Below are 13,189 nucleotides of genomic sequence, written 5' to 3'. Positions count from 1 at the left end.
AAATCAGCCACCAAACATGCGCCACTATCATCAAGGTCTGTTGATGTAATCCTTCTTTGAGGGGAATGCCTGCTGTCCTGCACAGTCTACAGTTCTGGCCCTCAGCAGCCTCTCCTCCGCTTGCTTGAGTACAAGCTAATAATCGGAACCCAAGAGCACACCTCCCTCTAGAGGAGTAAGCATTATTGCAAAGCCAATGAACAATTCCTATCGCAAAATTAAAATAGCACAGGGTAAAAGTTGCCTTATGAGATTATGATTCATAGGAAAGGCATACCTGACCTGTGTGATCATCGACACTTTCAACCCATTTATTTTATTATTATTATTTATTTATTTATTTTTTGAGATGGAGTTTGGCTCTGTCACCCAGGCTGGAGTGTAGTGGCGCGATCTTGGCTCACTGCAAGCTCCGCCTCCCGGGTTCATGCTATTCTCCTCCCTCAGTCTCCCGAGTAGCTGGGACTACAGGTACCAGTCACCACACCTGGCTAATTTTTTGTATTTTTAGTAGAGAAGGAGTTTCACCGTGTTAGCCAGGATGGTATCAATCTCTTGACCTCGTGATCCACCCGCCTCTGCCTCTCAAAGTGCTGGGATTACAGGCATGAGCCACCGCACATGGCCATTTTGTTTTTAATGAACAAGTCCTTTCAGGATTTGTAATTCCAACCTGGCTGTTCCAAATCATTTGTTATTTTTTTTAAAATAACAGAATTTTAAAGACGAAAGGTTATGACCATCTAGACCAAGTTGGACCAGATAACCCAATTCTCTCAATTTACAGATGAGCAATTTCCCCCGAAAGGAAAGAGGCTTGCCCAGTTCCATGGCAGGTTGCCAGTAATAGCCAAGAGAGGGATCTTGGACTAAAGTCGGCAACCCCATTTCCCTTGAGCAAGGTTGACAGTGTTTACATGCAGAGGCAGCAGGAGACAACCTCCCAACATTGCTGTCATATTGGTAGTATTTAAGGAAAAATTAGATTGGGCAAGACTAAGTACCCACTAACAATCACACCAGTCCCGTGGGGCTGGGGCACTATTTCACACCCTGTTGGAGGAAAGGATCATGGCAGTGTCACTGTGGGAATTTGTCAGGCTGTCAAGTAGGCTGGATCTTGTTTAAACTCAGGGCCATCTCTTGGAATCAATAGCTCTTTAAATTCTTCAGCTATAACATTTGGGAAGAGATGATGACCTGTGAACACACGTGTTGATTTCATAAAGCTTCCTATTTTCCTATTTTCTTTTTCTTTTTTTTTTTTGAGACAGAGTCTCGCACTGTTGCCCAGGCTGGAGTACAATGGCATGATCTCGGCTCACTGCAACCTCTGCCTCCTGAGTTCAAGCGATTCTCCCACCTCAGCCTCTTGAGTAGCTGGGATTACAGGCACCCACCACCATGTCTGGCTAATTTTTGTATTTTTGTAGAGACAGGGTTTCACCATGTTGGCGAGGCTGGTCTTGAACTCCTGACCTCCGGTGATCCACCTGCCTCGGCCTCCCAAAGTGCTGGGAGCCACCGTGCCCAGCCCCATTTTCTCACATATTGTGATGATTTCGGATTAACTCATTAGGTAATCTGTTTTTGGCTGAGCCCTTTGGATGATAGTCAAATGGTCTCACATGGTCAAGATTAAAATAGCAACATTCCTTGATTATCTTAGTCTAATTTAATCTTAGTCTAATCAGTTCCATTGGCTTGAGTGCCTTCCGCACCAAAGGTCAGTGACAAAACAGGCTCTGCTGCAGGGCGTAGCACTTGAGCCCACAGACCCGACTCCGGCTGCCATTGGAAAACATGGCCGCTGGTCACAGGGAGGGTGTGACTAGAAGGTGCAGATCAACCCACGTCGACTCCTTATTTTCATTTTTATGAACGTGAGGGGTGTGATCCATGGATGGAATAGCCTGATCTTTGTTTAGGAAACACAACATATTATTCAGTTAAGTGTTTATTGGGCATTGACGATGTTTCAGGCACCATGCTAGGAGCAGGGATGCAAAACAAAACAAAGACAGAAATCCCTGCCCTTGTGGAGCTTACACTATAGACCGAGGTGGAAGGTGAGGAAAGAGACACGGTATGAATAAGTAAATTCAACATGTGAGTTTAGTTTGTTAGAAGAGCTATAGAGAAATAATGCAAGTGAGCTGACAAGGCATGTGGGGCCTTCGGGAAGCAGGCAGGATGGCAATTTCAAATAGACCGGTTAGGACAGGTGTCACAGAAGTGGTATTTTTTTTGACACAGAGTCTCACTCTATCGCCCAGGCTGGAGTGCAATGGTATGATCTTGGCTCACTGCAACCTCTGCCTCCCAGGTTCAAGCGATTCTCCTGCCTCAGCCTCCCGGGTAGCTGGGATTACAGGTGCACACCACCACGCCCAGCTAATTTTCGTATTTTTAGTAGAGACAGGGTTTTGCCATGTTGGCCAGGCTGGTCTTGAACTCCCGACCTCAGCTGATCCACCCTCCTCAGCCTCCCAAAGTGCTGGGATTACAAGCATGAGCCACCGTGCCTGGCTGATGTTGTCTTTTAAAACAAGGATCAGGTTGGCAAAATGAATTCTATCTGCATTTGTTCAATATACAAGTTATCTTACTGCACCCACTAATAGAATCTAAATTTCAGAACCAAAAGGGCATTTCATGACACCAAGCTAGGTGAGTACTGGCGTTATAATTCTGCCTAGACCTATCTTCTTAGCTCACATGGTTAAAGCTGATGCCTGGGCAAAAGAAGTTACTTAAAAGTAGTAAGTAAAATAACAAATACATAGACACTTGTATAATATAGCACTACTATGTGATAAGCCATGTTGAGTGCTCAATATACTTTAACACATTTTTAGAAAATGTTTTATTGGCTGGGTGTGGTGGATGTAATCCCAGCACTTTGGGAGGCCGAGGCAGGAGGATTGCTTGAGCCCAGACGGTCGAGGGAGGCTGAGGCAGGAAGACCACTTGAGCCCAGGAGGTCGAGGCTGCAGTGAGCTAAGAAGGTGCCACTGCACTCCAGCCAGGGCAAGAGAGTGAGACGCTCTTAAAAATTGTTTTAAAAAACCTTTTTCTTAGAGAAATTTTTATATACAAAAATAGTGAGAACAGTATTATGAATCCCCACATATCCATTACCCAGCTTTAGCAATTATTAACATTTTGCAAATCTTGCTTCATCTACTGCCACTTTTCTTTAGAGACACGGTGGAGTATTTTAAAGCAATCCCAGACATCCTATTCATTAAGACTTCAGTAGATACTTGGAGGGAACACATTTTTTTAAAAATGTAACCACAATATCACCATCATATGTAATAAGATGAATAATTCCCTACTACCATCTAATACATATTTCATTTTTAACTTTCCTTTTTTTTAAAAAAACCACCTCAATTTTTTTACAATTGCTTTGATTTCATCAGGATCCAAATGCAGTACCCAGCATTGGGATATGTGGTCTGAAACCACTTGTGCTTTCTTTTTTTTTTTTTTTTTTTTTTTGAGATGAAGTCTCACTCTGTTGCCCAAACTGGAGTGCAGTGGCGCGATCTTGGCTCACTGCAACCTCCACCTCCCGGGTTTAAGCGATTCTCCTGCCTCAGCCTCCCAAGTAGCTGGGATTACAGGCACGTGCCACCATGCCCAGCTAATTTTTGTATTTTTAGTAGAGACGGGGTTTCACTACGTTGACCAGGCTGGTCTTGAATCCCTGACCTGGTGATCTGCTGGCCTCGGCCTCCCAAAGTGCTGGGATTATAGGCGTGAGCCACCGTGCCCTGCCTTCCATTTTTTATTATTTTTTTTTTTCTTATGGACTCTCCCTTATTCCAGATTTGGTTGTGTCCTCATAGGATCATTTATCCTGTTCCTGCATCCTGTATTTCCTGTAAACTGCTAGTTACATCTAGTGGCCACATAGTTCAGGTTCAATGTTTTTAGGGGCAGGTGAGGTATTTTACAGATAGCTCTGTGTACTTCCTTTTACATCACAATAGGAGCACCTGCGGGGCTGGCTGCTCCACTTTTAATGACAAAGCAGTGGGATCGGGTACTATCAGCCTGATCTATCCATTGCAAACTTTCCCACCAGCTCTTGTCAGCATCCTTCACAATAATCTATAAGGGAGGTGCTACTATTACTTCCACAGTGGTTACAGCATTTGCCTTCTTAAGGGTGTCAGGGTCCCAAACCCACAATGGGGGCTGCACCTGAGGTCCAATAAAAAATAGACCCCTCTTCTCACCTTTCTGATTCCTGAAACACTCCCATAGTGCTCATGGTCATGCACCATAAAAAAAAAAAAACAAAAACTCTTTATCCCCAACTTCTCTTCTGAGGGTTCCCTTCTCACTGCATCTACACTCTGCCTCTCCTCTTAGGCGCCTCTTCCCTGCTGCCCTCTTCTGCCCCGTGTCATCAGACGCCACTCACTTCCCCTCCATCATGGGCATGGGTGATGTCCCCTCCTGCAGTGCACTACCTCTCACTCTGAACATTTTAAGCTTGTCTCTGACACTCTCAAACCATGCCCATCAGAACTCAAATGACTCTCCACAATTCTCCCTTGGTCCTTGCCCTTCTAGCCTTCAGTGCTTCTATCTGCTACCCTACTGCAGCCATTCACGCCCGTGGCTGTACCCTAGACACCGCCAGCAAGGGCTACCTCCATACTACAACTTCCAGCACCCCATTCTCTCCCCGCAGCCTCTCCAACTTAGCATTCTAGCATCCTGACTCCAACAATATTTTGGCCCCAAAGTCACTACTTTTTCACTGCCAAGTTATATGACTTATGCCAGATATATACTGTACAGGATTTGTAATGGCTACAAGTTCACCCAAAGATGACAAAATTTAATCAGCCTTTAAACAAACCCAAACATATCACCAATAAAAGGCAATGGAAACCTGTCTCCGAGATCTGGAGATGGCTCTGCTTTATGCCAGAAGAAACTCTTACCATTCTGAAAAAAAAAAAAAAAAAAGAAAGCAAAAAGGATTTTGCGGCAATGAGGCTACTCTAGCTGTAAGGGCCACCTCCTCATGATCATGACCAGCCAGCAACCAAAGCACGACCTGCAGTGACGCAGAAAATGAAAGAAAGCTGAAAACCAAGTCAAGAATTCCACAAATGCAGTCTATATTCTCCAAAGTCAGAGGCTTCTACGACACCATCAACTGGGACTAAGATCTCTGGAAGGCACAGATGCAAGATAGTACTTCTTTCCTTACAAAATTGGCTTTAATGATTTCATACCAATATTATGGTTTCCCTTGAAACAGTTAAAAGCCTTCATGTCCAAGGCAACACAAACCCAAAGGATATGAAAGTTAAATACTCCAACCAAAATGCAGGGAATGTGACACCCTAATCCCATTTAGGAGACAGAATGTGGAGAGTTCTTGGTTTTGATCCCTGTGCTTGAAATCTTCATGGGAAACTATACTTGAGGAGAATCTGCTCACACTGCCAATCCTGTTAGCTCTTCCATCAACAAAGGAAACCTCAGAAATCAAAGTAAAGCTCTGAACAGTCAAGGTCTTTATTTACGATGTGTATAGACCACTAGAAATTAGACAGCATATCAAGCTTTTGAAAATGAAAAGGATTTTTTAGAGATAGCATTCAGAGCCTGACATTTGAGATGTCCTTAAATTTCATTTTTACCTGCATCTGGAAGAACTTTTATTTAATCTCTTCCTTTTCTGAGCCAAAAGGTTAATGAAATCACAGTCACAAAACAGGATGGGCCCACAGCCAAGAAACAAGCTGCTAGCACAGAATTAAACAGAATACTCATGAAAAGGAAAGATCTCAAACAACTCTTAGTACCAAGCTATAAAGTTTTTCAACATCTTGGGTCTGTCTTCATCAAGTTAGTGATAAAGCTGAAGAAAACTTGATGTTAGCCAAGAACCATGGATTCATACTTGACCAGACAGACCTGGGCAAAGAGCTGCCACCATTCTCACTTCCTCACTAAAAGACCACATGGTCTCAAATGGTGGTGCTGGCTGGGAGTGGTGGCTCACGCCTATAATCCCAGCACTTTGGGAGATGAGGTGGACGGATCACCTAAGGTCAGGAGTTTGAGACTGGCCTGGCCAACATGGTGAAACCCTGTCTCTACTAAAAATACAAAAATTAGCCAGGTGTGGTGGCGGGCACCTGTAATCCCAGCTACTCGGGAGGCTGAGGCAGGAGAATCACTTGAATCTGGGAGGTGAAGTTTGCAGTGAGGCAAGATCGCGCCACTGTGCTCCAGCCTGGGTGACAGAGTGAGACTCCGTCTCAAAACAAACAAACAAAGAAAAAAAAAAAACAAAAAGGAAATGGTGGTACTTTCAGGCTGAGAAACATTCTATTCCTAAACAGGTTTATCAAAGGAAGAATGAGAGTGACAGGAGCATAGGAAAGAGCTGCAATTTTGTGCTTCAAAGAAGTTATCCAGATTTCTCATAGTAAACTTTTAGAAACATCTGCATTATTTTGATGGATGAGAAAAATCAACAAAACATGAAATCAGATGTATCTACAACTGACAAAATAACGTCCCCAGCTTTGGGCCAAGAGACCCAAACTTCACCTTTCCAAATAGAAAGTAACTGTACAACCAATAATCCATTAACACTAAAACCTGCCAAACAATCAAAACTCAATTGTTATCAAAGTCAGCAAGCAGCCCTGCTAGTTGTTTGCCTAAGATTAGGCTCCTTCTAAGCCTTCTGATGAGGACAATTTCAGACAAGGTTGGCAAGAATACAGTGAGTGGCTATTAACCAGCCACAGCCTTATGACCCAGAATCCAAACAAGGATACAGCCACATCAGCGAGTGGGGTATGAAAAAAGCTTTTCTCAGGTTAGAATCTTCATTACCAACTCTTGATGTTTTACAAGTCACTTCCTCCCAGTAGCAATGTAAGAGAATGAACTGCCCCACAATCTGGCTATTGCTACATCTGGCCAAGCGGCACTGATTCCAAGCTTGGAAACTGCGTGAGATTCAGCAAAAGATAGCGCTGAGGAGCTTGACCTCCTAATGCAAACATACCATGTCAGAGAGTAAGACCAAAACAAACACAAGAATTGGAAGCTCCTGAAGATAAACTCCCCAAATGTGTGCAGGATCGATATCTGCTTTCGCTTTTTCTTTTGTTGTGCTAACTGTAGACTATTTTAGAGGGACTATCTTTGTGTTTCACTGAAATTATATTTCATATTTTGAACTTTAAAGTCAAAATAAACATAAAGAGCTCAAATGATTTCCCCCAATAACCCACTGTCAAATAAGCAGGGGCAAGCTTCAGTTTAAGTGAAAACTAGGGGTTGATTTATAGAAATTATTTCTAAATGCAATGACTACAATAGTCACTTCCAAGACAAAGTATATCATTAAAAAAATTAAATTCGTAATTTCTTTTAGTATCTGTACTACGTTGCAATGTAAGGTTTTATTTTATCTCACCCTCCTACCCTGCCCAAACCTGCTCCCACCCACAGTCTTTCCCGTCACATTAAGTGGCAACTCCAGTCATCTCAGTGGCTGCTTAGGTCAGAAACCCTGAAGTCACCCTTCACTCCACGCAATCTCATCTTTTCCCTTAGAATGTGCAACCACTTCTCTCATGTCTGCCACCATCCTATAGCAAGCCATCAGCGTCTCTTGCTTGGGTTTACTTCAATGAACATACCCACTGGTCTCCCACCCTCACTTCCTGGTCAATTCTCCACCGAGGCCAGAGTAATCCTTTTAAAACAGAAGTCAGATCATATCACTCCCAGGCCAAAACCCTCCCACAGCTGTACACTATCTGATTGCATCTACTACTTTCTCCCTTGATGATGATGTCTCAGCCCTGTTTCTGGAAGATGTCACGTACACTCCTGCCTCAGGGCTTTGCAACTGCTGGTTGCTCTGCCTGGCATACTCTTCCTTCTTGTTATGCACACGATTCACCTTCTTCAAGTATTTGCTCAAATATCAGCCCTCAGTAAGGCCTTTCCAAGAACCCTATTTTAAACTGCAAACTCCTCCATCTATAGGCGCCCTCTCATCTCTGCATTATTTCTCTCCATAGAATTTATCACCTGCTGATACACCGCTTTTTACTTATTTTGGTTAATGTCTTATCTTCCTATCAAAATGTAAACTACTCAAAGGTAGTAATTTTTGTCTAGTTTGTTTTCTGCTGTATCCCCAGCAACTAAAATACTCAAATTTTTGATGAATGAATGAATATGCCAAATGATTGAATGCAAAAAACTTTATGAACTGAGAGGTCCCAGCTCCAAAAAGAACATTAAAGATGAAGTGTAAGAGCATTACAAATGATCACCAATACACACAAAGGCAGAGTTGCAGTGAATGATTAAATCAACAGCCAGCTGAACTGTGGGTGAAATTCCCTTTATATAAACATGGCCTTATAATCAGATGACCTCAGATGGGTCTCTGGTGTGTACAAAGAAAGCAAAACCAGTTTTCCCATGAGTGCCTCTGGACACTCATGTAAGAGTTACAGATGTTGACTACATTTAAACATTTATCATGCTTCCAAAAACATATTTGTAAGAGAAAAAAATATAAAAATAAAAATGTACAAACTTCTTTATTAAAATAGCTTAAATAAATCCTCTGTCAACACCAGACAGAGTCAGTGACTGGATCTAGACTCTAGAGCTTAGAGCTTTTTACATAATTACATGAAAACATTTGAATCCGTCTTCACAGACAGTGCTATGACAACAATCTGGTTAAAACCAATAAGCCATCTTCCAGATGCAGCTTAGAGTTCAGGCGAGAAAAGTAACTGATGAAAATGACTGTACATAATATGGTTCTCATTCTATTTGCCTTTTTTCGTCTTGGCTGTCTTCTCCTTTCTTTTTTTCACATGTTTAGGAATTTTGTTTTTTCTTTTCTCTCTCTGGGCTTCCTTGACCATCTTTTTTCTTTCCTGTAAAAAACAAACAAAAAAGCCAACTTTCATTCATTTGGAGTATGCATTTTTTGTTTTTGTTTTGTTTTGTTTTTTAGACAGGGTCTTTCTCTGTCGCCCAGGCTGGAGTGCAGTGGCATGATCATGGTTCACTTCAGCCTCCACCTCCTGGGCTCACGCAATCCTCCCACCTCAGCCTCCTGGGTAGCTGGGACAACTACCCAGGTGCGCGCTACCACACCTGGCTAGGTTTTTTTGGGGTATTTTTTGGTAGAGATGGGGCTTCGCCAGATTGCACAGGCTGGTCTTGAACTCCTGGGCTCAACCGATCCGCCCACCTTGATCTCCCAAAATGCTGAGATTACAGGCATGAGCCACTGCACCCACCTGGAGTATTCTTATTATTATTATAACTAAATAAAATATACACATAGAAGAATAAAAGTGAGTGTAATGTAAAAAAAAGAAAAGAAAAGAAAATGATTATGGGTTGGTGGAGGAACTTGGGGTGAAAACTGTCTTTGAGCTTTTTCTTTTTAGAGACAGGGACTCACTCTGTCACCCAGGCAGGAGGGCAGTAGCATGATCATTGTGCACTGCAGCCTCAAGCTCCTGGGCTCAAGCAATCCTCTTGCCTCAACCTCCCTAGTAGCTGAGACTACAGGCATGAGCCACTATAACTGGCCTTGAGCTTCCTCTTTTTCTTTTTTTTGAGACGGAGTCTCACTCTGTCACCTAGGCTGGCATGCAGTGGCATGATCTCGGCTCACTGCAAGCTCCGCCTCCTGGGTTCACGCCATTCTCCTGCCTCAGCCTCCCAAGTAGCTGGGACTACAGGCGCCTGCCACCACGCCCAGCTAATTTTTTGTATTTTTAGTAGAGACAGGATTTCACCATGTTAGCCAGGATGGTCTCGATCTCCTGACCTCGTGATCCACCCTCCTTGGCCTCCCAAAGTGCTGGGATCACAGGAGTGAGCCACCGCGCCCGGCTGAGCTTCCTTAATAGAAATGTGAGGACAGTGAAACAGATATAGCCCTAAGAATGTTATTAAATGTTTGCAAGTACTTTTCTTTACAAGTTCCATATTCTAACAGAAATAGACATTGGAAAGAGACAAAATATGTGTTTCTAGTACACATATGAGAAAATATGCTAGCAGCTGAGTATGTTCCTCAGAAGTCTTGGGACCCACATTGTACAAGGTTTAAAGGATTAGACTAAGATGGAATAATAGTTACATAGCATTCAGTCACCAGTGTCTCTTATGTCTATGGCTAGGGATTAAAGAAATACAAGAGTCCCTTCTTATCCGTGGGGGATATGTTCCAAGACCCCCAGTGGATGCTTAAAACCGTGGATAGTGCCAAACCCTATATATGCTATGTTTCTTCCTACACATACATACCTATGACGAGGTTTAATTTATAAATTAGGCACAGTAAGAGATAAGAACTAATAATAGAATGGTAACAATATACTATAATAAAAGTTATTTGAATGTGGTCTCTCTCTCTCTCAGAATATCCCACAGTATCATACTCATGTGACAGTAGCTTATTCATTGGCAGATGCAGCCTCTCCAGTAATTTTTCTATTTTTTAGTCCAAACCTATTCTTGAATCTGTGTAACTATTCCTTACAGTAAATGGCCTGGTGCCACTCATTTCAGGGGAACTCTTGCTGAAACCTTTGAAACCTTTGTATAGGCTCAGTGCTTTCTGGTGCAACATGGTGCCGTCAACTGGAGGATGTTTTTGTCTACGTCTTTCACCCACAAATTTCATGCCTTTTCCATCTTAACTAAGCACTTATCACATACTATGGTCCTAAGTTTTGCAGTTTGGGGTGAGACAGCAAAACCAGCACAAACATCTTTTTCCTTCTCCACAATGTCACTGGGCTCAAGGGATCCTCTTGCCTTAGCCTCCCAAGTATTTGGGACTACAGGTGCTCATCACCAATGTTTTAACAGAGACAGGGTATCACTCTGTTGCCCAGACTGGTCTGGAGTGATCTGCCCTCCTTGGCCTCCCAGGGTGCTAGGATTACAGGCATGAGTTCCTTGTTAAGTCAAGAATAGTCACCTTTCTACTTAAAGGAAGAATGTTATGGCTTCTCGAAAGCATACCTGAAATCCCAACATCACTACTCTTGTAATTTATGGCCGTTATTAAGCAAAGTAAGAGTTACTTGCACACAAGCACAACAACATCACAGCAGCTGAACTGATAGCCAAGAAGGCTACTAAGTGACTAACGGGTGGGGAGTGTTGACAGTGTGAAGACGCTGGACCACGTGATGATTCACATTCCAGGCAGGATGGAGGAGGACAGCATGAATTTCATCACACTACTTAGGACAGTGAGCAATTTAAAACTTATAAATTGTTTACTTCTGGAATTTTCCATTTAATATTGCAAACCAAGGCTGACTGCAGGGAACTGAAACAGTAGAAAGTGAAAGCATGGATGGGGGGATTATTATATGGTCTTTCAGATTCCAGAAACATCAAGCTGGGCTATAAATCCCCCTGAAATGGCTCTTCACTATTTACCCTGGGTCAACTCTAACATCACTTGTACTTCATGTGAAATGTACTGAATTTAGTGCGTGCTCTCTCTAGGCAATGCCTGAGGTGCTCCGACGAGCAGCCCAATCTCAAGATAATGTTACCACCAAAAGTCAAGTTCACACTTAAGTATTAAAACTGTAATTAGAGGTACTTATCAATAATGTTTTCAGCCATCATAATCTAGCTAGATCCTTGAGCAAAGAGAAATAAGAGCGGCTGTGCTCCCACACTAAAGAAAAGGGGAAGGTATTTGACTGCTTACTTTTTTATCAATGTCGGGGTCCGTGGTGTGTTTCTTGGGGTGGACATGGTCTCCCTGCTCTTCACAGTCTGTGTCAGAGCACTCAGAGCTTCCAATATCTTCTGAATCAGAACAAGTCCTTTCTTCCACTTGATTTTCTAGGAGTGCAGGGACCTTGAAATTATTAAAGAACCATGTTATTCTAAACAACACATAAACCAAGTTATGTGTTGTTAAATGTGTTAATGCCAGAATTCAGATTTTAGGCTCGCAAATATATGTTAAAAACATCCTGTACTGAAACATCAAAACACCAGAATGAACATCAGGAGGGAAACATGAAAGTAGCCACTCCAAGTAAGGCTCAAGAACATACTCAAATGAAGGAACCAGGGCTTTACTGCGTGACCTAGACCAACGACAGAGCTGTTCTGCTTCTTTCAGCTAATCAGGGGCATTTAGCTGGGATTGGGAAAGAGGCAAAATATACATAGAGGTAGAAAATAAAAGATTCATATGGATAACTTCACAGCTATTTTCCTGTGAACCATATTTCTAGCAATAAACTAATCCAATTGGGAGGGAGAACAATATTCGAAGAAGAAAAATTTTCATTACTTCCTGAAATTTAGCAGTTGTCTAATATAGTGCTTCCTAGCAGTTTTTAAGAGTGAGGTTTCCTTTTTATAAGAAAAAAATAGATCTTTAGAAGTCAATTGTACAACAAGATTTTCTAGCTTGCTGCAATAAAATCTTCATGCTCTGGAATCCAAAGCATAACTTCCTTATGACACCTGTTATTATAACTCAGAAATGCAAAATACCAGAATTCCCCTAATTCAATTCTTTCCACAGAAAAGACATGATTTTAAGAAAGCAAACTGTGATCCTTTATTTAAGTCTTCAATTAGGAAGATTTAAAAAAATAAAGACTGCTTTTATGACTGCCTAAGTTAGAATTACTTAATCCCTGCCCTTCTAAAATGTAAAACAAAACAAGATTGTTTTAAGAAAAAAACATTACAGGAATCCAGCACAGCAGGACTTGCTGAACTCATGAGATTGTTCTTTAACAAGTAATACCCTGGTAGGAGACCACATTCCAAAGTTTTCCTAAGCTGGTTGTAAAAACCATCAAGAAGCACAATGGCTATCATTAATAACTCCACAAATGATGACTAGGACACAAAAAGATAAAACCTCACCTGCAATCACAGAACAATTCAGAGACAGAAAGAAAAATAAATTTCCAAATTTCAGTGCTATGTTTAGAAAGAACACAAAAATGGCATTTCTGAAGATATCCACAGACTTTGAAAGCAATTATAAAATTTTAACAATATAAAATAGCATTTAGTTCTAATAATATTAAATAATAAATAACAAAAAATAATATGACTAGAGTTTTATATCCTTTAAAACTGT

The 13,189-nt window shown here is 41.8% G+C and overlaps 1 protein-coding gene across 1 annotated transcript in view; it reads right to left on the bottom strand.

Moving 5' to 3' along the window:
* Positions 1–8,263: 8,263 nt before the first annotated feature.
* Positions 8,264–13,189, bottom strand: part of RIOK1 (RIO kinase 1) — a 28,671-nt gene continuing 23,745 nt past the window's right edge. Inside the window, exons 16-17 of the mRNA XM_003272244.4 lie at positions 11,786–11,938; positions 8,264–8,966 (exon numbers count right to left, since the gene is read on the bottom strand). Coding sequence (XP_003272292.2) covers positions 8,856–8,966; positions 11,786–11,938 — 264 coding nt within the window. The 3' untranslated portion in view covers positions 8,264–8,855. The remainder of the gene's footprint in view (positions 8,967–11,785; positions 11,939–13,189) is intronic.

The sequence above is a fragment of the Nomascus leucogenys genome, chromosome 8 (assembly GCF_006542625.1).
Source record: "Nomascus leucogenys isolate Asia chromosome 8, Asia_NLE_v1, whole genome shotgun sequence".
Taxonomy (NCBI): Eukaryota; Metazoa; Chordata; class Mammalia; order Primates; family Hylobatidae; genus Nomascus; species Nomascus leucogenys.
Note: the sequence above shows the minus strand (reverse complement) of the source record. Positions and strands in the feature narration are given on the sequence as shown.